Here is a 24,439-nt window from a genome sequence, read left to right as displayed (position 1 = left end):
GATTCATGATCCAAGGCACAAAAGGAGTAAATGGGCATGAGCAAGAAAAAAAAAAACAACAAACCCTCCCCCCCCCAACTTAGAACAATTAAGCAACCTGCAGAACTAGACTCAAAAGACCAATACCATAACAGCATTAAAATAGAAAAGTGAAAAGGACCTTAAAATGTAGTTCAGACATATATATTGAGAAGAAATTTCTTAAAAATATGAAAGAGAAAAGGTAAAAAGATAGTATAAAAGAGAATATGTAATTAATAATTCATATATTATGTTTTTTCAAGTTTAACTATTTGTAATAATCTATTGCATAGTTATGAGGTGAAGCTTAATTTCCCTTGAAAACCTACTGTCTTATTTTTTGTGTATCTTGTCTCACAAAATTTTTGATTGAGAAATCAGCTACTGCACATAGTTACTGTGCCCTTATTTTTGATATCCAGTGACCTCCAACCCAGGAATCACAAACTTTGCAGCGCTGCGGTGCAGGTAAACAGTCACTGCAATCCCTGCTTATTTTACAAAAAGTAATTTGTGAGAGACTTAAGAAAACCAAGCTATGCTTCCTACTGTAGCCTTACTTTCCCTCAAAACTACTTTTTCCTCTCCATTTCAGTCCATATCAGTAAAATCAGACAGACCAAACAACTCATTTCAGAAATAAGAGATGCTATTTTTGCACATCTTTACTTCAGAAACACGATGTTATATTTTGTAAACAGAATGAGGAAACAATGCTCATAATTTCTCGTGTGTGTTGCATTTGGATGGTTTGGGGTTTTGTTTGCTGCATCCTTTCCTATGACAAAAATAAACCCATTTTAGATTGTGTTATGAGAACTTGCATTAGAGCAGGAACCAAGCATTAATGTCTGTCTCACCACACAGAGAGATGCAATGTGACTAAACTGCTCTGTCTATAATCTGCCTGCATTTGCCAGTGAACACAATACACACACAGTTGTAACATAATGTCAGAAACTGAACTAGGAAAGAATGGTTAAAATGGAACAAAGCCTCCAGTCCTCACCCTCCTGCAGTTCCATACCTTGATACAGTAACTTTAGTTTTCCTTTGGCAGCAATTGTAACTGTGAAGTGCCTCACATGCCCTGCATGAGAATTTAAAAAGCATTATGGATGCAATAACAAGTGGGAAACAGTGAAAAGAATAAGGAATAATTTGAAGGACTGGTGAGTGAACAACTCTGTGCAAGTTTATTCTTTTGTGAAGCTCCTTTTTCTCCTTCTCACCATAAAGTCACTTCTGAAACAGTAATACTTGTGCAATCAGATGGCAGAGATGAAACAGAGGAAAGAGCAGTCAGATTCTTTCAAGTGTTAATGTAGATTAGCTTTTATATTTCATTTCATAATGACTAAAGAGGTACAGAATAAAATGATCTGCCATCCTTAATAAATGCACTGCAGCTTAGAAGTCTTAATTTTGTTCGATATGATGTACATCTTTACAATTAGAAAACACCTTATTTTTAAGGCAGAACAATTCTCTACAGTCTATGTTTTAAAATACACTAAATTCCAATTAAAATAGTTGATCACAGAATTATCCTCAAAATTTCAATTCAAAATAATGGTGAAATTCACTGGTAGTATGTTTCTGGGTCTGAAGTTGCTCTGTGTACAGTTGCACCAACTAGAATTAGTTGCTAATGAAATTGACATGTTGAATGAACCACAAGTAATGCTGTAATATGGCCATAAATTACCCTGCTTACTCCTAATCTGCCCACGGAGGATGTGGAAACAAGCCACTTGTGTGAACTGGCAGCTGCCCTCCATGAGAGGTCAATCACAACTCCACCACTTGTTTCCTTTTTAAAGATTAGAATGACAATTTTTACCCTATGCCCCATCTTAATTTCTGGAATACTCCAAAAGAGAAAAACAATGTTCAGCTGCTTTTATGATTAAACATAGGAAGAGTTTATCTTGTTTATCTTATTAGGAGAAGCAGTAGTTCATAAGGGCTGCAGCATGCTCATCTCTTGGTTAAAAATCCCTACTCCTAGACAACAGTTTCAAAGAAGGCTTTAGATTTGTTTTGTTTTGTTTTGTTCTTTCCTTTTTTTTTTTTTTTTTAATAGAATAATGACTAAATCGTAGAAATGTTATTTCTTCACTCCTCTTAGCTTCCTTCATTCATGTAGTACAGATGCTTTAAGATGCTTTCTGCTTTGCCCTTTTCTCAAAAGTATTTGTGGTCCTCCAAACAATTTCTAAAGTTCTCACTTAAAAGAAAAAAATAAAAAAACAGGCTTAAAAGAAACAATTTCAAAATTTCAGTTCTGATGTATATGCCTGTAGTGCTGTGTATTTTGCAATGCAACACCAAAAGTTATGATTTTTTTTGAGAAGGAACAAGTTAACTTCCTGCACTTATTTTAATTTGCTTCTTTTTTGAGCTCAGCTTATGTATCCCTTTATGAGTTTTTGAATTTCTATCTATGAATGAGAAGTAGAATCTTACTCTCATTTGCATCCTCAAAATTAATTTATAATACAAATTAATGGAAGCCTTTAAAGAGTTTGTACTTTTGCCAGCTCTGCAAACAGGTGTATTTTAAAGCCACATGTGAATCTCTTTTATGCCCATGAGAAACTACATCAATTTCATAATGACAGGCTGGCCTCATCTTTATGTTACTTGGGATTGATCATTTTTGTCATCTGTTGGAACTCCTTTTCGGGTAGTGAGAAAGTTTATCTCTTTAAACATTAATACAGCTGTGGAAAACAGCAATTTCCATAATAAATGTAGTCAAGTTATTGAGGCAGCTTCAAATTTACATTAATTTATAATATGTTATTCATTAAAATCTCTTACTTCTGTCATGTTTAGATACTGTGGATGTTTGTTAAAATAACAATAAAGACCTATAATTTTGAGGAGAAATAGAGTCTAAAACAAAGAAAATTAATAAAATTCCAGGACTATTTCAATTATTTGCTTTTTAAAGTTACACTAATTAGAGTATCATTTCACACAAAAGCAGAACACTTCTAGAGTATGCATTTGTATATAAGCAAATACAATTTTAAGAATATATATATGTGTGGGTGTACTGGTGTAGGTACATGTCTAGAATATTAAGTAGGGTCAATCAAGAGACTTTTTCTGTCATTGTTTCTAGATATTTCGTTTGTCTTCAAAAGTGTGCAGATGCTTTAAGTATAATGTGTCAAATGATTGAAAGGCAAAAGCGTTCTGCCAAAGATTGCTGAATTTTCACTATGTCTGCAAATCAATTGGAAGTTCATTGTCTATTTAGCGCAAGACTGATCACAGTAAATGATCATGGGGACAATCTCATTTGGACATATCTCACAGACGGGCATGTTTCTAGTTGAAAAAAATTGGAGATGTTGACAAATTACTTGCCTGGGAAATAATCTTAAAAATGCCTGAGCCAATTTGAAAATGCTTAAACACTGTGGTGATTAAGACTCAGTGAAAATTAATTTGGCATATGCATTTAAATTGTTTGTTTATTTTCCCTGGGTAGACACACCTTCCTGATAGCCAAGGTGTCTTTTAAAATTGCAGTCATGAAGTCAGTAAATATCAGTCTTCTGGACCATGAAATATAAAATTATTTTTTAACCTTCCTCTCTCTTAAACCACCTCTAAGAACTAAAAAGGTAGCTACCCTTTAGGTGTGCGGTAATTTTTTTTCATGACTGTCACATATTTTGACTTTATGAGGAAATAAAGCTTTCAACTTTTTTTACTGTGTACATAGTCTTATTTATCACAGGCTATTTATCATTTGTCTGGAAGTAGAATGAAGTAACTGTTATTGATCTGGCTTTCTGTCAGGAAGCTTTGATGAAAATTTGGGGTTTATTGGCAGTTAAATGCAAGATATTCACACATGTTCCTACTTCGGGGGACATTAAGTTGGATTGTATTGTTCTGATTTGTTGGGGTGGTTGTTTGTTTTTAATCTTCAATTAGGTGCAAGCAATGTATTTTGAATACATGAAGATATGAACAACTTTCATAAGGAATAAAACTGATACTTGTACAACTCTTAATCACGCATGATTTTAATTTTACAGCATCACACATCTATGAGGTTGTAGGAAAATGCTATTCTGGAGAGTGTTCTGAGGCATCTGGTAAGATAGTATAAATTTAAGTAAATATGAGCATCAAGATTGCTGTCATTATGGAAACTAGCAGATGTACATTTTGCAAGATATTGAAAGAAATACATGAGAAATGTTGCAACCTATTTGTTCTCATACTTACTAGAGGATAAGTAACATCAGGAACAATATCAAACACTTTGGAAAGAAGCAGAAGTCAGACAAGAAAGGCCAGGATATGATTTATCTTACCTTCAATTTCCTGACTCTCTGAAGTCTGTGTATGGTACAGAAAATTTCCAAAATGACTATATGATTGCCAAGAAGGAAAAATGCTGTTTTATAACAGAATTCAAGATGAAGTATTGATTGAACTAAGAAAAGCACACATGTAACTGCCATGCCTATAATTAGTCTTCTATGTTGCTAAAAACTTGCAATTATCATACCTACTTAAATGATTTAATTTAAAAACTTCATATTTATGTAATACATGAAAGCATATGTATCTAATGTGTGTGTGTATATATATATATATATATATATATGCACATTTTAAGTGAGAAATTTTCTTATTTAATAATACTGTATCCATTATGGACAGATATTGTATCATATCTATTAAGGTGGTATTTTCCTGTGTTTTCTGCTCATAGGCTGCTGGAATTCTGCAGCTAAATAATTTTTAATTGAAGTGGTGCTAATCCTTCATATTTACATGAGATAAAGCTTTAACTTCTCAGTAACCCAACTAAAATTAAGGATTAGGGTGGGGTGAGCTCGCAAAAAGAGGTTATACAGGAAAAATGAATCTAAACTTTTGTTTTGTGAGAGATTGATGTGTTTGATAAGACTGCTGTCTTTTGAAGACTGAAAATTATGTTGAAGAATCATTATGTGTGTTCTCCCTATGTGATGATTAGTTAATTTATATGGAAAAAATGTGTTTTATCTTGAACCCAAATATGATTTGTTGTATTTTATTTATATATTTTAGAGATTCTTAGAAGTTATGCAGAAATCTGGTAGGGAAAAGCAAACAAACCAAACCAAAACGACAGAAACCCTGTCTTTGTGTTTTAGTTTCAAAATAGATGCATGCAGGTGTTAGCATATGTCCTAGGGTAATGTTATGGTGTTTGTATCTCCAATCGTGTGTCCTGATTATGTTTGGTATTATGTCCTGTGCTTCCAGGACTGACTCTGAGAGTGAAGCTTTGTTTTGTCTTGTTATCAGCCGGCTCACCTCCCCCATGGTCTATGTTTAGGAGAGGTTTTAGCTCGGTTTGCTTGCTTGCTTGCCTGCTTGCTCGCTTCTGCCTCTTTTTCTTTCCTTCGCTTTGCCCTTGCTTTTTTTCTTATTAGTTAGTTCAGCTAGGCAGTCCAACTTTTTCCCTGGACTGTTTTCTCTTCCACCCCGTCCCCTCCCTCTCCTGGATACCATCTGAACGGACGGGGACCTGGGAACCCCAAGAAACACCGGGAGGCTACACTTTGTCACCTGCAGCAGTCATCCCCAGCGCCAGAGACTGATAACTGAGCGACCACTCGCCAGAGAGACTGAGTTTGTCATCCCTTCAGAACGGTGAAAGAGTTTTTTTGTCAGCTGGTGTTGTCTTTTTTCCCTGTGCTGGGGAGTGTCTTGCTTGTTAAATAAACAGGTTTTTTCTCCCACTCTTCTCCGAGGAAATTCTTCCCGAACCCGGTGGGGTGGGGGGGAGGAGTCGTGGGGTTTGCTGTCTGGGGGCTCCTTCTGGAGGTTTTCCCCCAAATTTGCCCAAAACCAGGACAGCATATTTAAAAAAATTTTAAAATCCTCAATTTTACACTCAGCTGCATAACATTAACAACTAATGTGCATACTCAGGGATTCAGAAAGCTGTCTTTTTTTATATATATAAAAAACTGCATTCAAGAGATTAGACAAAGTAAGCATCCCAGATTGGCTTTATTTAACAAATAATAATAATTAAAAAAAAAATATTTCTCAATGTAATTTGAAAAATCTCTTTTATGGCTACATATAAAAAATCTCAAACACATTTACCTTTTATCTAGTTATTTGCAATTCCCGACTTATATCTGTGTAACCAGCCTTCACAGCCAACTACAGGATCAACACTTGAGAAATCCCATTCTCAAAAACTGTTTAAATGAAGAAAGGGGTTTTTTCAGACACCTAAAAGTGCACAAGAAGTATAATTACATGGTTTCAGAAAAGAACTCCATGCATTAACTTGATATAAACAGTGACACTAATGTTAGCACTTTTAATGCATAATTTGTCCTTAGACAATCTCTCCTCTCCAATACTAAGCTGTTTAATTTAATATCTGGCATATTTTAGCTCTAATGAAAGCTGTAACACATATGCCTCTGTTTGACATGTTCCTTCTGGAAAAGGCACAGGGGTTCCTAATATTAATACTGTTAATTAGTGCAAACTATTCCAGTCTGTACCAGCAGTTCAATTGCTGCAGACTTCAATATAGTCCCATAAATGTGAGAAGGGTCTCACTGCAAGTCTTATTCCATAGCATGTCTTAAAAGAAGAAAAATTATTTGGTGGTTGGTAGCTTCAAAGACTCATAAGGGAATAAATTAGGTGCTATAAACTGTCACGGTGCATAGGAATTATGCATGGTTGTGAATAGTAACATGTTTATATCAAAGGATGTATAGAAGAGTGAATGCTCATATCAAGAGGCTGGCTGAAGCAACATGATGTTTCAGAATGTATTTTTGGTTTTCAGATGTGAAGCCATGAAAGATGAGAGGACATCTGATTAGAGGGACAGCATCTCTAATCAGGCAGACCACACCCCATCGTATTGCCCTGCAGTGTAAGCAAAAGTGCTGATGTAAAGAATCCGGGAGCATTATGCTTCTGTACAAAGATGTGGTGTTACAGCTGAAAATATAATGAAATAAAAGTAAGGAAAACTAATGCATCAAAAAAAAAAATTATTGTAAGTATGAGATGGGAACTTTGAATGATTGTTCCAATCTCTAATTTAGAGATGTGCGAGTCTCTCTTTTGGGGGAAGGGAGTCTTTAGTGTTTTGGGTTTTTTGCCTTTGTTCACTTTGTTTTGTTTTCAGTGTACACAGATAATGGGAAATAATAAATTTGTTGCAATGGTGTAGGCAGGCAAACAGTTTTGCAATGAATCATTTCAAAGAGATAGAAAGGGAAAGCACATTTAACACAACCCAGGTCTGAACGTTCTGAAGGTTTGGCAAGATGACTGTCATTCCAAGGCTATCATTTCAATGTCCAGTGCTGCAGTAATTTAACTTATTATGATGTATCTAAGGAGTAGAGCTGTTCTAGTCTTCTATGAAGTAGTAGTAAGTTAAGTTTAAATGAGTTTGTAGCAGCTTAAAACTGCATCTCCAAAGTTTAGACCAAATAGTCTAAAGTCCCGTATAGTGCTGTAAAAGTCACCCATTCTGCTTATTAATTGCTGCATTTGAACTTCAAGCACCTTATTTCTTCCTATGAAAAATATTTTAGACTAGAACACTGTGGAAGGCCAGAGGTGGAGGTCTAAGGGAGCTCAGAGGAGGTCACAGACTGACAGTGAGTTGACAGTGATTCAGTTCTCACAGGACAGAAATAGAAAAATTTTTTATACCTTACCTTCCAGTGTTAGCAAACACTAGCTACTTTTACTGGCCGACAGCACTTCTACAAAACCCCAATTTCTTGTAGCACCAAGAGTCGGCTGTTACTCATAGCAGATGGCTAAATGGTTCTGATTTTCCCATTGTGCTGCCCCAGACTTGTGGTGTCTTAATAAGTAACTAAATTTTTCCCATTGCAAAAGAAATTATAGAATAAGAAAGCGTGGAATTCTGTTTAGGTTAGAAGGATTTTATAGCTGAAGAAAAATGGATATATCAAGTGATTCTTTAGCTAAGGTTAGACACTGCTGGATGAAAAAGTCTCACCTGCTTTTACCTGCTATATTTTGCATATTCCTGCCACTTCCCTGACACTTTGACATCTAACCTCATGTGATCTGAACCAGGGAACAGAAGTAGTAGAAAGGGAATATTGACCTTGAACAATTCATCTTTATGGTGATATAGCTCCTTAAACTCTTTTTCTGGGTTCAAAGGACAATGGGAAAAACATGAGACCACACCTGAGAGGGAGCAAAGAGACCAAAAGGAAAAAAAAGAGTGCCACTTCTTTTTCTGTAGTTTGAGTTCTTATCTACAATATTAAAGTGTACTGTAAACTTTACATTTGTGAATTATTTGAAATCTTCACAAAGATGTTACAGATATTTTCTATCCGGGCTTCTGTAAAGCCTTTGACCTGGACCCCCACAACATTCTTTTCTCTAAATTGGAGAGAGATGGATTTGACAGGTGTACTATTAGATGCATAATGAATTGGTTAGACAGTTGCATCCAGTACGTAGTAATCAATTCCTCTGTGTTCCAATGGATGTCAGTGACAAGTGGTGTCCTTTTGGTATTCTTATTAGGACTAGTGTCATTTAATGTTGCAATTAATGACACAGACAAAGGGCTCAAACCTGTAGATGACCCCAAGCGAGTAACGTGATTAACACATCTGAAGGACAGGATGCCATCCAGTGGGACAAGCTTGACAACTGGGCCCATGGGAATCTCATGAAGATTAATAAGACTAAGCTCAAGGTGCTGTACCTGGATCTGGGCAACACTCCATATCAACATAGTCTGAGGCATGAACAGATTGAGAGCAGCCCTGCTGAGAAGGACTTGAGGATGCTGGTAGGTGAGAGACTGGACATGACTCAGACATGTGCACTCACAGAGAGCCCAGAAACCAAACATGCTGTGGTTTGCATTAAGAGCATCTTGGCCTGTAGGGCGAGAGACCACCTGGACTGGTGCATCCACATCTGGGGTCCTCAGAACAGGAATATCAACCTATCAAAGCAAGAAGTCCAGAGCAGGCCATGAAGAAGATTAGAGGAAAAAGCACATCTCCTGTGGAAAAAGGCTGAGAGAATTGGAATGGTTCAGCGGGAGAAGAGAAGGCTTCAGGGTTACCTGATTGCAGCCTTCCAGTACCTGGAGGGGCCCAATAATAAAGAGAGATTATTCACAAGGGCCTGTAGTGACGGGATAAGGGGGAATCATTTTAAACTGAGAAAGGGTTGGATTACATATTTGAAAAAAATTATTTAGTTTATGGGTGGTGAGGAACTGAAATGGGATGCTCAGAGAAGTTACCCCATTCTTGGGAACATTCAAGGCTGAGTTGGAAAGACATGTGAGCCACCTGGTCTAGTGGAAGGTGTCCCTGCCCATGGCAGGGACCTGGACATATTTAAGGTCCCTTCCAACCCAAACTGTTTTATGATTCCATGATATACACAATACATACATATTAGTTTTAGATGTGATTACCTATATTATATTTTAGGTGCTTATTTTATCTTCAGTCTGTGGCAAAGAATAATAGTAGTTTTAAATGGATATTTAATTTTACAGAAATTATATATGAACATCATGCAGGAAGATCCTAACACTTCTGTAGCATCCAGCTTGAGATCAGTGGAGTTGTATAAACTCAAAACAACCTGCTTACAGTACCAGAGCTGTAGTAAGTTCCTTGAAGGCATCCTTTTTGCTAGGAAAATGCTGTCCATATTATATACATGAATAAATGTGTAGACAAATCAGAGAAAAAAATAAGGTAAAAATAATCATGATCTAAATAAGATTCTTTTGCTGTTCTAGTGGTTTTCTTCTGAACACTAGAAATATGGAGTTTTAAAGCATCCATTCATGCTACTCTTTTAGAGTTCTGCCTCATGCGAAATGCAAAATATTTATAAATACTTCTATATACTTTCCTAATAAAAATACTATACATGTCCTTAACAGACTTCATGCCCAAAAGTGAAAGAAAAAACACCAAGTATTCCAAAATTCTTTGAAAATATCCTTGAAAGATTTATGATTTTGACTACTTCATAAAAAGAAGGGTTTGACTTTTTTACCTTGATGGCTTAAGAAAATGTTACTAGGCATTGAACTCATATTTTATTTTTTTCAAAACAAAGACTTGCACAAAAATAATAAAGAACTTCAATTAGGATAAAAATTCTGCATTTAAAGAAGATTCTGACATTTACAAAGGTTTTGAAATTCTTTAATTATAGTGGGAAATGCAAAAAGAAATATTTAAAGTATTCTTGTTACAGAATTTCTACTGTCATGCTTAGTTTGACTAAAAGGAATTCTAATTCTATCTTGTAAAATATGAACTTGTCGATAAAATATTTATTTGAAATGTATCTTTCTTTTAAAGCTAACTCAATAATTCATTTTAAAATAGAGTGTACATTAACAATTAGGATTCTGAAGTTTTGCAAGTTAACAAACTAATTTTTTTAAGCTTGTGTCAAAGTCAAGACAGTCATTCATAGCTTCTTTTTATAAACATCTGAAACCAGGGAAAATATGAAAAGGAAAAATATGCAAAGGAAAAATATAAATATTTCCCGCTGAAACATGAAAGATGAGAGCTGCCTCCCTTTAGTTGTTTATACACATCTGTCGATTAATGGTTACTGACATAAGCAAATTCAAAAATAGAAAATGTGATGGTTACTGCATTTGGTTCACTTTCTCCCTTTTTTTTTTTGTTGTTTTTTTTTTAACTGTAAGGCCTACTTGATCTTTTAAGAGCTTCCTATACAAAATAACAAACTGTTCTTGAGAAATGTGCTTGGGATTATGTAATGCTGAAAACATGGTGTAACTAAAAATAATATCAGAATGGAGCACAGTCTTACTTAAATGAAGTTGCAGTCATGATGATTATAGATTCCCAAGAGACACTATAGAAATATCGAACAATTATAATGGAACTTCTAAGAGAATTATTGCATAATTGATGTTTCAGGACTCAAAGACAACAGCACAGTTACAAGAATGGTAATATTAATGTATATTACCCAGTGTGTTTTACTGCAATCTCATCTCACTTTTTTTATTCATGAGTATGTCTTTTACATATATATTTTATTTATATCTTTTATTTAGAAAAGCTGTTCAATAGAAGACATGTTTAGTCTTGCTATAATCCTCTGCACCTCTATTGAAAATGGCCAGATTTATATTTCATGTGTAGCATTCTTCTATCAAACCCCGCTGATCAGCTAAAGAAAACCTTGTTATTCTATCAATTTTCAAAAAAGTGGTACAATGGGAAAATTGTATGTTCTAAATTTAAGTATTTAATATATACTCCTCTATATTTAGATGAGTCCTGTCGTGTAGAAATCCTGAAATATGTTAGGTGTCTTTGGTTAGATCCATAAATTTAGAAAGTAGCAGTTTGAAGAAATTAATGATAAACTAAATTAAGCATTGTACCTTTGTTTTTAATAGAATCAATGTAAAGATGAAAAATTTGTTTTGAAATACTCATAATCTACATGCTGAAGAAGCTTAATGAGATAAAACTGTAAGTCTTGCTCTTTAAAGTTAGCAAAGCAGGTACAGAGGGATATAATAATATTGACCTGGGTACCAAAAGGAATTAACTACACAGGACATCTCATTGCTAATTTCCCTTTTCAAAAAGTTAATACCTTTATTTATAGCCTGAGAAAAGTAGCTTACTCAGTGAGATGTGATATTAGTTTTGATTTGATTTTATTTAGGATTTTTAGGAATGTTTCACTTGGAAAAATACTTGGATGGATCTTATACTCATGTAAGCCTTGAAGATGAAATCAGTAGATTTTAAGTATGATTAAAGATTTACTTTTCATTCTACATTTCAGAGGAAATAAAAAAATATTAATGTATTTAACTTCTCTGAAGTTTTTGGGGGTTTGGATAGGTAGTTCAGATTAGGTCATACTTGAAATCCACCAATTCTTCATTGAGACCAAGATTGTATCTTAGAATTTTGGCAATCCATCAGTTTAAAACGTTGAACATATTTTGTAAATTTGTGTATTTTATTATATTTTGATTAACCTTTCTGGGTCGTCCTAATATTTTTATCTCATTTTTTAAAATCATATTTTATAGAATCAATTTACTAAAGCTGACATGAATGACAAGATTCTTCCTGTCAACTCTAGTATTGTTCAAAAATATAGCTACAGCAGTTATCATACTTTAGCACTTCAGTACAGCAGATTATTTTAATGAGAAATTCCATGTTATTGAGTTTTAGAATGTTTTAAACTAACTTCCTCATTCAACTTTTAAAGTCAATATCAGTTTAACATGATCATTTCCATAAAATTTATCTAAAATGACTCTGCAGTCAGATCACTTCAGTGATTTTGATTACTCCCAGTACTAACTTTGCTGCACAGCATTTTAGGTTTACCCATAACACTGTTGGATTGGATCCTATTTAGGCGTAGCAGGGCTAATTTATATATAACTTGATGGCTGCACAAACAAGTGCACAAATAAGCATTCATATTTCCCCCGGGCTTGAATAGGTTGTGCTGAAAATCCACGTTATGCTTTCACTCTTCTTACTATCAAACCAGTTAAACATGATGGAGGTTTGCTTATTGGTACTGAAAATCACACATTCTGTCAGAGGTGTTGACTTGCCATTTTCCCTTGTGTGCTCTAGACATAGTTATTCCAAGAAACAGTCAGTTACACACTGAGAAGTACATAGTATGATTTCAATTTGAATAACAGATATACACACAGCTGGAAACATCGCTAGTGATGATTCCTCTTCAATTTCTCAATCATAGTGACATTTTCCTGAGCTTTCATAAATATCTGCTGTCATAGTTTTTGGACTTGGCACACATAATAAATATAATAGTTAAGAAAAAAAAAGTGGTTTGAGACAGAAAATTGGGGCGAAATAAAAATTGTAAGAAACTGGGATTTTCCTGCAGATTTTTGACCTGTTTATCATGACCTGCATATCTATTTCTTATTGTATGTATAGTGTGACCATACAGCCATTTCCAGTCAGAAAACTTATTTGATTAGGTATGCAAGATTCTCTTTGTACAGTCTAAAAAATATGCCTCATAATCTCTAGTGTTTATCTAGATAATGAAGGAATAATTTTACTTTTTCATTTCAGTTAGTCTTAATAAAGATGATCACTCTCTTCCACAGATTCTTGATTTTTATTATATTATTCTTATTTTCATTCATTTGTTGCAGAGTAAAATATACAATTAAAAGGCACTTGATTTTTATTCTGGAGTCTTCTGGTTTTCTGAAAGGCTATTTTGTGATTTCTTTCTTTCTTTCTTTCTTTCTTTCTTTCTTTCTTTCTTTCTTTCTTTCTCTTCACATTCACTTTATTTGTGCTCATTTTTTATGAGATGCATTACTTTCACAGTAACAATAGCACTAATATGTACTGCTCAATTAATATTTTTTTTTTATTTTTGCTCTTACTTCATGAAATGGCAGTCAGGAATGTCCTGGGGTGCATCAGGCACAGCATCACCAACCAGGCAAGGGAGGAGATTGTCCTGCTCTGCTCTGCACTAGTGCAACCCTACCTTGAGTATTGTGTGCACTTTTGTGTGACAGAAAGGAAAGAAAAAGAAGAGAGGAAAAGAAAAGAAAAGAAAAGAAAAGAAAAGAAAAGAAAAGAAAAGAAAAGAAAAGAAAAGAAAAGAAAAGAAAAGAAAAGAAAAGAAAAGAAAAGAAAAGAAAAGAAAAGAAAAGAAAAGATAAAAGAAATTTGTCTATTGGAGAGCATTTAAATGGGGGCAACAAAGGTGAAGGACCTTGAGGGAAAACTGCTTGAGGAAAGGCTGAAGCCATTTGTTCTGTTCAGCCTGGAGAAGAGGAGATTGAGTGGAGACCTCATTGTAATAACAACTTCCTCGTGAGGGGAAAAGGAGGGGCAGACACTGATCTCTTCTCTGTGGTGACCAGTGACAGGACCTGAAGATGTGTCAGGGGAGGTTTAAGATGGACATTAGTAAAAGTTTCTTCACACAGAGAGGGTTTGGGCAGTGGAACAGGCTGCCCAGGGAAGTGGTGAGAGCATCAAGGCTGACAGAGTTCAAGAAGCATTTGGACAATGCTCTCAGACACATGGTGTGACTCTTGGGGATGGATGGTGCTGTTCAGGGCCCTGAGATAAACTTCAATGGCACTTGAGATTCTCTCCTAGTTCGGGATAGTCTATGATTCTGTGGTCCTATGACTTGGACTTCTACTTAAGTTGAGGTTTTTTCCAGTTAGGGTATCCACTTCCTTATCTGGAGGAATGGTACAAAAAGACTCCAAGGAAAAAAAAAGTGCGTAATCTTATTTGCATCTATATGTACATTCTGACTCTTGAATTAGCATTCTTCTGACTGACTTCAGAAATATAGAATGGACTGGTGTGGATTTGTATTCTCGGTCTATTACACTTTAAAAAAATTGCAAAACTACTTTTATTGATTCAAATTCAAATGCTACAAATTCTCATTCCAGTGGTTTCTATATTCCTAAATGCCAAGTGAATGTCAACTAAACAGAGGAAAGAGTGACTCAGATACTTTCTATTGTCTTCATATTAGAAACCAAAGGATACTTTTTTACTTTTTATATCCTTTTTCTCAAGGAAAAGTACACAAACTCTTCTTCAAAATAAAACTCACCTTTACTTGTGTCTTTTATGGATACTTCCCCAGCTTAAAGTACATTATGGTACTTATGCTGTCATCCTCCTCATCCAATATAAACATTTCACAGACTTAGTATTTCTCAGCTAGTGCCAAAGCACTGGATCATATTCACTTCTTTTTTATTCATGCCTCTCCATTGACTCTAATAAAGTTGGACTAAGTGATAATGTTAAACATTAATCATATTTTTTCTTATCCTCATACAGTTCCTTCTGTACAAATATATTTCAAATTAAATATGACAGGTGCAATGCCAACATTTTTCTTTCAGTGGTTATCAGCAAAGTAAATTCTGAATGAAAAAGGTTTCTCTATTTTCCATATATCTTTAAAAGGAGCATGCTTGGGCTCCTCACATTACACATGGTAGTGTGTGTGTTCCTTTCTCATGCTTACAAGATATTAGTTTATTATCATGAAATATTTTATATTTTTAAAAACAGTAAAAATAATACTTATACTCTCATGTTTATAAAAATAAATTTGTATTCTGTTGTACCTCTACTACTCTCAGAGATATTAACTTCTGGGAATAATTTTGTAAAGATGCATATTAATCACAAGATTCAATGGATATTTTATTGTCTCTCTTATCAATGCCATCATCCAGGGCTGATTTTACAAACCATTACAAAATCGTGTAAATCATGAGAAGTAAATAACTCTTGAGAATATTTCTGTTAGTTGTTTCCCATAGCCTATGGATTTTATGCTTGCTTATCTTATGAGAGAAACTCTCTCTACCATAAAAAAGTGGAACATTTAGGCAATCATGATAACTTCTGATGAATGTGTGCTGGTGAATGTTATCTATCAATTTCTATATTTGAATAAAATTCAGAGAATTATTTTCTTGTTATGCTGCATTTCTCACATCTACTGTAACTCCACATTTTTACTCTTTCGTTGAAACAAAAATAGTTAATTATTTATAATCAGTGCTCATATATTTGACATGAAAAAATTCAAAATTAAATAAGTCTATATTAAAAAAAACAAACAACCCACCAACAAGAACTATTAATACTGATAACAGAAAGAAGGATAAAAAGACATCTGTAAAAACACATTTTGCATCATTTTGATATATTAATTGATTTACATACTTACATGCTTAAAGTTGTTTCTGTCTAAAAGTACAAAAAGTTTTGGTAAATTAGACCTTAAAATACAAAGGCAATACTCTTTATGCAAGTGACAGCATGAGCTGTGACAAAACTATGTAATAACTGATGAGACAGCCATACACGCTGCATTTCTTGATGGTTCCAGTGGGCTTGAAGGAGTAAAGAGAAGCTCATAGCATGGAAAAAGGATTAAAAAGTGGATAAAGATGAAGCAAATGAATAAAAGCAGAAAACAATTATTTATGGCACATCACTGTCAACAGAAATTGTTCCAGGGATATTCAGAGCAGCTAGTAGCGTGTACCTTAAATAAGAAATTACTTAAAAGTTCCCAATCAGCTCAAATATTTTTTTTTTTTTTTTATTTTACAAAAGGAGTTTTTACCTACCAACTCCAGACATCTCCGGAATACTGGCGGTGTATATGTCCTTGGTGAATTTTGGTTCATTGTCATTGATATCGTGAATTTTAATTATAAATTCAGACTCTGGCTCCACTTGTCTTCCAGTTTTTCTGTCTATAGCCTTGGCACGTAGCACATAGAGGGACTTTTCTTCTCTGTCCAATTTCTTTGCAGCATGAATATCTCCTGTATTTTCATCTATAATGAACAGACTGCCAGCCCCATCTCCCGTTAATATGTATTTTAAATTTCCATCTCCTTTATCTTGGTCAGTGTGTAGCTTCAGAGAGGTAGAAAAGAAGAATTTTATAAATATATATATTGTTATTACAGACCAAATAATTCAGCATATATGAATAAGTCTGTACAATCTTGACTATAATTGGGGTCAGTAGTGGTTATCTTCTGTCAGTCTGTTGGAAAAATTGAAAATTTTAGACTCAGTCATACACAAAAAATAGCCGCAAACAAACTCATAAGGACAGAAGAGGACGTAGAGGATATTGAAACAGCATTTAAAATTTAAAAATTAGTATTAAAAAATTACATTTCTTTGAACAGTCTGACCAGAAACTACCAGAATTCTCCTTTTGGAAGATGACAGGGAGTGTAAAACTCCCAAATTTCTATTTGTAAAGTAACACTTTATTGGTTGTTGATAAGGCAACCAATTACTTTGAAACAAAATGGAAGAAATTGGTTTTAAGGATTAGACATTCTGAACTTCCTCAAATCATCTATAAATGTTCTGGTTTAAGTAACTTATGTTTCTAATTGTATTGTTTTATTATTTTATGTTTTTAAGGAACATCTTACCTCTGTTGATTACTTCCTTCTTTCTAGTTCTTTCCACACAGAAGAAATAATTTTCAAGAACACTAGGAGGTAAAGGTTCAAAGCATAGAGAAGGCTTTAACAATCCTTTTCCTACTTGACCTCTTAAGAGTTCAAAACTCTGTCCCTGTGAACTTACAGGCACTGGTTAATTTGCCATACAGCACTATTATGAAAAACTGTGTAAAACCAAAATCAAAACAAGCCATTGAAGCTGACCCAGGCACTAGAAATTCTCAAATAATGCAGGAGTCTCCTCCTTTCTTCAGAAGTCTATTCCTCTTACTTCATTTATATGGCCATGTAGTTAATTTTTGTGATTTTCTGCAATATATTTTCCTTATATAAATCCTTACAGTCACATCTGGCCAGAAACTGGTGACTTGAGTGCTTCTCAAGCATGGACAGGGAGAATCTTATTTTGGTATATTTTTTACTTCTCTGATTAGAAAATAGTATATCAACAACCTGAGAAAATCATGTTCAGTATCAATAATGATAATAACAATAATTTTATTTTTGCTACATCTTGCCTTGTTTCAGTATTCCAGTCAGTGTTTTCCTCCATGTTCCATAGCTGAGCCATTGCAAATTTTTATTATTCTACCTACGAAGGATATGAAGGATACAAAGGATTTTTTTCCAAATTATTCACTTAAATTTTTCCTCTATTTTAACACAGTATCATAACACTAGTCACCAAATACTATCTGATTACTGTTTTGGTCTTCCAGAGATAAGACTGGATGAGATAACCATCCAAGGTACATCATCTCATTGTAAATTTTAGCCCTACCGTGTTCAATGTCTATCTATAATAAATACCTGTAAAAATTATTAAGGACTGAAAGGTCATCTGCTAAAAAGAGGTTCTATACACTAAAGGGTACAGAAGAATAGCAGGCTGTAAACATAAATAATATGAGCTTGCTAACCTTATTTTGACTGCTCGAATGAGCCACTCTGCTGGTAATCCAGGGTATATAACCTACTGAAAGGGATAACAGTAGGCAAGTAGTGGGAGAAATAATTTTTTCTATGCTAACAATTGGTAGATTTTTTCTAATAAAAAATCATGCTTGTCTATTGCCATTCCTTTACCCATCTTCCTAACAATAACAGATGCTCCAGAGATTAGGTTCATTTATTTTGTCCATCTATCCAAAATATCTACAAAGATGTCAGGTAACTCAAGCTTTGATAGGTATTTTGAGTTTCCTACCTGTCTCATGTTTCTACCAAATGATAAAAAGAATTTTTAAGCATGATAAAGCTGTGACTAGAGTATGATTTCTTAGCAATGAAGAATTCCACCACCTATTGCCAATTAACTATCAGGAAGTACTAAAAGTATGTTTGCAAGCTATTGCTTATCCTAAATGTTTCTAATTCCTATATATGTTTTGTTTGTTTTGCTCTTCACATTAGAAGAATCTTCATTTATCTGTGAAGCAATTTTGAAACATCATAGCTTATGAAAAACTTCTTACTATTTAGAATTATATAACTACAAAATACGCTTTCAACTAACGAGGCAGAGAAACTTCAAATAATATTGTGAAAGTTTATGCAAAATTACTCTACTGATATACGTATTTGTAAAGAGATACTGCAGTATAATTTTGACCAATCTATGCTGTGTTTCTTGATGAGTGATAATCTTCTATGAACTGATTAAATATTTTGAATTTATAATATAAAATAAAATTCTAGCTTTTCAAATGTTAATTATTCTCCATAAAGTCTACAGAAAATTGCCTGCAGTAAATCACATGCAAAAATGTGGCGTGCTATAATAATCATGCCCTTTTATTGACTAAAACTAAGGAGCAAGGACAGAAAAATTTTCATTACAGTAAATAATTTTACATGCAAAATAGTTTGTTGAATTTTTTTCATTAATAAACTGTTTAGGTGTGTGAAAGAGGCTCAGATGTTCAAACCAGAAAAATAATATGTGATTTGAAATGTGATTTGAAGTAACCCTTAACTGTTGTCATTTCCCTCTACCTTTTACAGACTGAGCAGGTCTGGGAGTGCCCACCAATTACAGAAAACAAAACCTTATTCCTGTTGTTTATTCTACATGACTTTTCTCTAATTGGATTGGGGTAGATTAGAAAGCAAAAACTTCACATGGGTGGAAAATGAACATTCAAACATTTCCTTTCTCATATCACAAATTGTTCATTCTGTAAGTAATGAAGCACTTTGATAAATGAAAAAAAAAAAAAACATAACCAACACAACCATCACTACTCTAAATCAAACCTACCCAAAAATCCCAAATAAAACCAGATGTAATGTATTATTAGATTTCTCAATATGTATATATAGTACATAGTGACCACTGATAACAAATTGCAAAATAACAAAATAACAAAATAAAGAATAGCTATTGCTGTTAATTAATTTGAAGCGTGTTGGAATGAAGACATAACCCAGATGTACTGCTGAGTATCTGGATTTCTTAATATTCCTTTGCACATATATCTCTCTTTGTAGTCTTCTGTGTGACTGGCTAAACAGTTCTCAAAACATTTTTTCCTGTGGATCATCAGAGACAAAGATATTGGTAATGGCTAAGGGAATGACAATCACCTATTTTTTAAACAATTTATGTCATAAATATGGGCTTACTTATAAATTCTCTCATATTCTCTTTTTTTTTTTTTTACTTTTTCTACATAGATAAAGTATCTCTCTCAAATTAGCCTGTCTATCCATTTTTTTTAATTGAATACTTGTGTGATATGATAATTGATATCTTAATGTTCTCAAAAAACTTGACATAAATTTATGTGGATCACTGTTAATCTAATTTTCAATAAATAAATGAACAAGCAAGCAGAGATTATCTCAGAGTTCTGTAGCATAATTCTATTTTCCTTAAATCAAGTACCTTGCTCTTATAGTTTACACTTCACCATTCTTTAGTATTCAATATTTATAAAAAAAGCTGTTTATGGCACATGGTTATGGATACAGCACATGTCTTGGTTTCAGGCGGTATTTTAGTTGACTTGGCATTCTTAGTATGTCATGACTTCTCTCAAAAGTTCTGTTACATGCAGTAGATAAGATAACAGTATTCTTTGAAGTGAAAATACATCTCAAATTATTTAATTCAGGAATTGGTATGGAATGTGAAAGAAAATACAGAATAAAAAAAAAATTACCTCAGAAAAGAGCTCCTTAAAAGTCCATGTTTCTTGTTAATTCAGTTTTAATTTACTAAATTTCCTGTAAACTGCAGCCGATCTCATTCTTAACTCTTTCTAATTGACAGTTACTCTTTTCAAGTTAGGCAGACATATAATCAATGGAAAAAGAGAGAATCAATGGACAGAGTTAACAAATTATATAGTGATATGAATGCATTTTCTGCATTTAGAAGCAAGAAATTGGTAGACTTAATTTAGATTTTATTTGCAGTTTACTTCCATATAACTATTGTTGCAGAAGAAAAAGAAAAAAAAGAGCAATAAGAGCTACTTATTCCTAGTGATGGTTATGAATAAATACAGTGAAAACATTTATTTGGTTGCATAAATTCAGAAAAGTGGTATAATCTCCTTTGTGGAGAGGGGAAATTAAAGACAAAGACACATTTGGGGAGGACAGACCCATGTTTATGTTGTGGTAGGCACTCTGCTAATTCTTACAAATTAGGTTTACAGTGTGCCTCTGTATCTTGGTATATAAAAATTACTACAGCTCTCTTACCTCCACTGCCTCCACCCATACAAGTGTCTCTGGCAAAGGAATCCTCATGTCCTGTGGTCTATTTGCCTGTAAATACGTCCTAGTAAGTGTGAACAATTTTCTTTCCTTACTTTTAAAGTGAACAAAATACACTGAGGGGTTATTGTGGTCAAACAAATTCTTTAGTGGCACTAAATTGGTATATCTCCATATTTTATTGGGAGATGAAGACCAGGTTAATTTCCACATTGTCCTGGTGAAACTACTACCAGAACACAAGTGACCCTGTTAAAGGATATGTTGATGAATCAGGATTGCACAGTGCAGCAAAGTTAGAATACAGATGCACATGAGAGGGCAAAAAGATGCAAATACAGTTTTGAAGTCAGAAATATTGTAAAGTGGGGAGGAAGTGTTCAGCTGTTTCGTCAACTTATCAGATAAGTAGGTAGGTAGGTGACTGGAATCTGATCTGGAAGACAAATGAATTTGTGGACATGTCTAGTTCCAGACCCAAATACCTGAAACTCCAAACATTCTGACATCCTGATGACAAGGGACTGAACAGAGGTTCCTATTTGTCTCAGCTATTTTTATTTCCTCTCCTCAACATGTGACAGGGAGAAATAGGAGGAAGATGCAAAACCGAGTCTTTTCCTGGAATAGGGAAGCAGTTCTGGGTACCACAGATTAGATACAGCTATGCTGCGTTACCTTTCTTCCTGAATTCACTGTCAAACACATTGCCTTGTATATTGTGCATTGTGCAATATTGTGCTCATCCTTACTTATTATTTAATGTTGTGTAGAAGTAGAAGTAAAAAGTCATTTCAGTAAAAGTCTTACAAATTGCATTACACAATATTAATATCCTCACAATATTTATTAGCTCCATCCTGTGGAATTGTATAGGTATTTTCATAATTTCTGTGATTTTGCAATGATAATCTAAAGGGCTTAATTCCCCTTTTGCATTATATTAGAGTGATGGAATTCCTAAGAAACTGGGTCTACAGCAGTCTTTTCTGTGATTTCTTTCCACTTCCACCAATAAAGTGAGATTGTGTTTGTATTTATACAAATCACTGAAATGTTAACGGTAAGATTTTGAATACCTGTGCATGAATTTCAGATGTTCAGAGTAGCCTACTGCATGATGTTTGCTAATTTTGTCTGGAATAGTGTTTTATTTTGATGTGTGTAATTTAAAAGTCTTTCTTAAAGAAGTTTCTTAGGGTTTACTTCCTGGGTTTTTTTTTCCAATTGCTGGAGGTATAAGAATAAATGTGAAGAGTAAATGGTGCTAGTTATTTAGTTTGAGATTATCAAGAGTCAGCAGGAGAAACCTGGAAGCTATAAAAGACAAAAATTTTTAGCCCTGTGAAAATGAAAACTTATTTGTCTCATTATACCAAATGTATTTCTATTTAAAATTTCAATGAGCCATAAAGCACCTATGTTAATACACCTCTGGGTTTTTGTTTGTTTTTGTTTTTGTTTCTGTTTTGTTTGGTTGTTTTTGTTTTTGTTTTTGTTTTATTCCATGTGCAATTTATGCTTCAGATGGAAAATATCCCTCCTCCCCTACCAAACTACTGTAAAACCAGTCTCTGAGTTCCTGGTACAGCTAAGATGTTTCCACATAGAATCACAGTATATTTTGGTTTGGAAGGGACCTTAAAGATCATATAATTTCATCCCACCTGGAATAGGCAGGGACATCTTCCACATGTAAATCATAACTTCACCTTTCATAAAAGGTCTTTTCCTTGAGTTTACCTTTTGTAACATTGCTTTCTTCATAGCTTAAGGAGAAAGACTTAAGCCGTGTGTAACTTCAAATTGAAAACATTTTTCATAAAATTGACATAATGAAACATGATATTAACAGTTTATAGCTAGAAAGTGTGGGGGTTTGGCTGTAATGTACCCAGACCTCCTGGCTTTGGGAAATGTATAGAGAAAGAATAATAGACTGTACATGGCATGAACCATCAACGCAAAAAATGACATTAACTGTCAGATTTAGCATGATTCTTTGAAATATCCTTATATCTTTCTAAATTTTAAAAAGTATTATTGTAAGCAATGGGAAGGAACATGGAAGTATAAGCTATTCAGCTTATGTCCAAAGTGACCCTTTCTGAAGCTAGAGGAAAATAAAGAAAGTTTCTCTATTTCTAGGATTCTTCAAACATATTTTAATCACAGTTTTTAGCTAAAACTCCTGGCCTGAGGGAAGAAACATGCTAAGTAAAGGAAAATGTGTGTATGTTTCTTTTACAAAGCCATATGTCTATTTACAATAAATTTCTATTAATATATGGTGATTATATGATGCTATTTATTCTGAAACTGTGGAACAGAAAGAAATTGAATTTTCCAAGTTATACCAGTATTATTAAAGCACAAATTGATTTGAGCCTGGGAATTTGACTGTAATTATCTTCTTAGTTTGCTCCAATTAAAGAAGGTTGTTTATACAGAGCTAGGAAAGAAGACTGTATTTGTGAAAGAGGATAAGTGTTACCTGAAACAAAATAATTTAATTTTAATCATAAAATGAAAGTGGTGTGCATGAAATAAGAGCTGATATTATTATCTCAGCCAAACCTAAAATCTCACACACAATGCACTGAGTGCTAGGGACAGGCAGGATATTAACTAGTGCCCCTACTCTATGATTTCAGACCTTTGTGAGATCCACAGCAGTTAGGATACAGCATGAACACCAGCTCCGCCAATATTCTCCTTCATTAGCATTTTAAGTAATTAAAAAACTCTAAAGACGTCTTAATAGCTGCAGTAGTTCTTCAGTGTGGATTGAAGTAGCAGCATATGCATTGCTTTAATTTTCTATTTATGTGTGTTTAATCAAAAGTTTTATGTATGTGCTAAAAGGCAATGTATTTACCTGACTTGAATTTGTGACATCAGCACAAGCTTCTTAATTAAACAACCAAACTCTCTATGTGATGGAAACCTAAGTGACTGTATATTAAACAAGGCAAATGACATTTACTTTCCTTATCTTCTTCTTTCCAGCATCTGGTTCTTGTGTTCAGCTGTCTATTGTTAGAAATTCTCTAGAGAATGATATTGTGAAAAACACTGCTGACATCAGCTGCAGGTGCTGATTTTTACTTAGTACTTAAGGGTAAATCTTGTTTCCATTCAGGAAGAGTTCAGCAGAATTCTTAGTAATCTTTTGGTTCGAATGATACAACCACAACATTGGGAATTTCCATATGTATCTTCTGCCTATGTAGGAAGGAGTCCTGGAAACCAGAGCTGTATTCTCATGTGCCTCCTTCCCCTTCTTACCCATCTTCTATAGCTCCCGAGCCCTCTATGATAAGTTGTAGTCAAACCTGCAAAAGTGGTTGCATCCTTACTTCTGCACAAAGAACTGGATTTCAGAGCACATAAATTTTTTTCTCTCTCTACTCTCCAAATCAACAGCTGAGTTATAGGTTTTCAGCCTGATGAAAAGAGCCAACTATTCTTACTATTATTTATGGTTTGACATACACAGTCATTTGTCTGTTCCATAACATAAGATACAGATTTATGGGAAGTGATTCCAGTCATCAAATGTGTCCACAGGTC

General features: G+C 34.0%; 1 protein-coding gene across 3 annotated transcripts in view; it reads right to left on the bottom strand.

The window, feature by feature from the left end:
* CDH9 (cadherin 9) overlaps positions 1-24,439 on the bottom strand; it is a 97,663-nt gene that overhangs the window by 30,173 nt on the left and 43,051 nt on the right. For all 3 annotated transcript variants that reach the window (XM_088170540.1, XM_088170553.1, XM_088170549.1), the window contains exon 3: positions 16,277-16,571. In XM_088170540.1, coding sequence (XP_088026666.1) covers positions 16,277-16,571 — 295 coding nt within the window. The remainder of the gene's footprint in view (positions 1-16,276; positions 16,572-24,439) is intronic.

This window comes from Sturnus vulgaris, chromosome 1, assembly GCF_052056855.1.
Source record: "Sturnus vulgaris isolate bStuVul1 chromosome 1, bStuVul1.hap1, whole genome shotgun sequence".
Classification (NCBI taxonomy): Eukaryota; Metazoa; Chordata; class Aves; order Passeriformes; family Sturnidae; genus Sturnus; species Sturnus vulgaris.
Note: the sequence above shows the minus strand (reverse complement) of the source record. Positions and strands in the feature narration are given on the sequence as shown.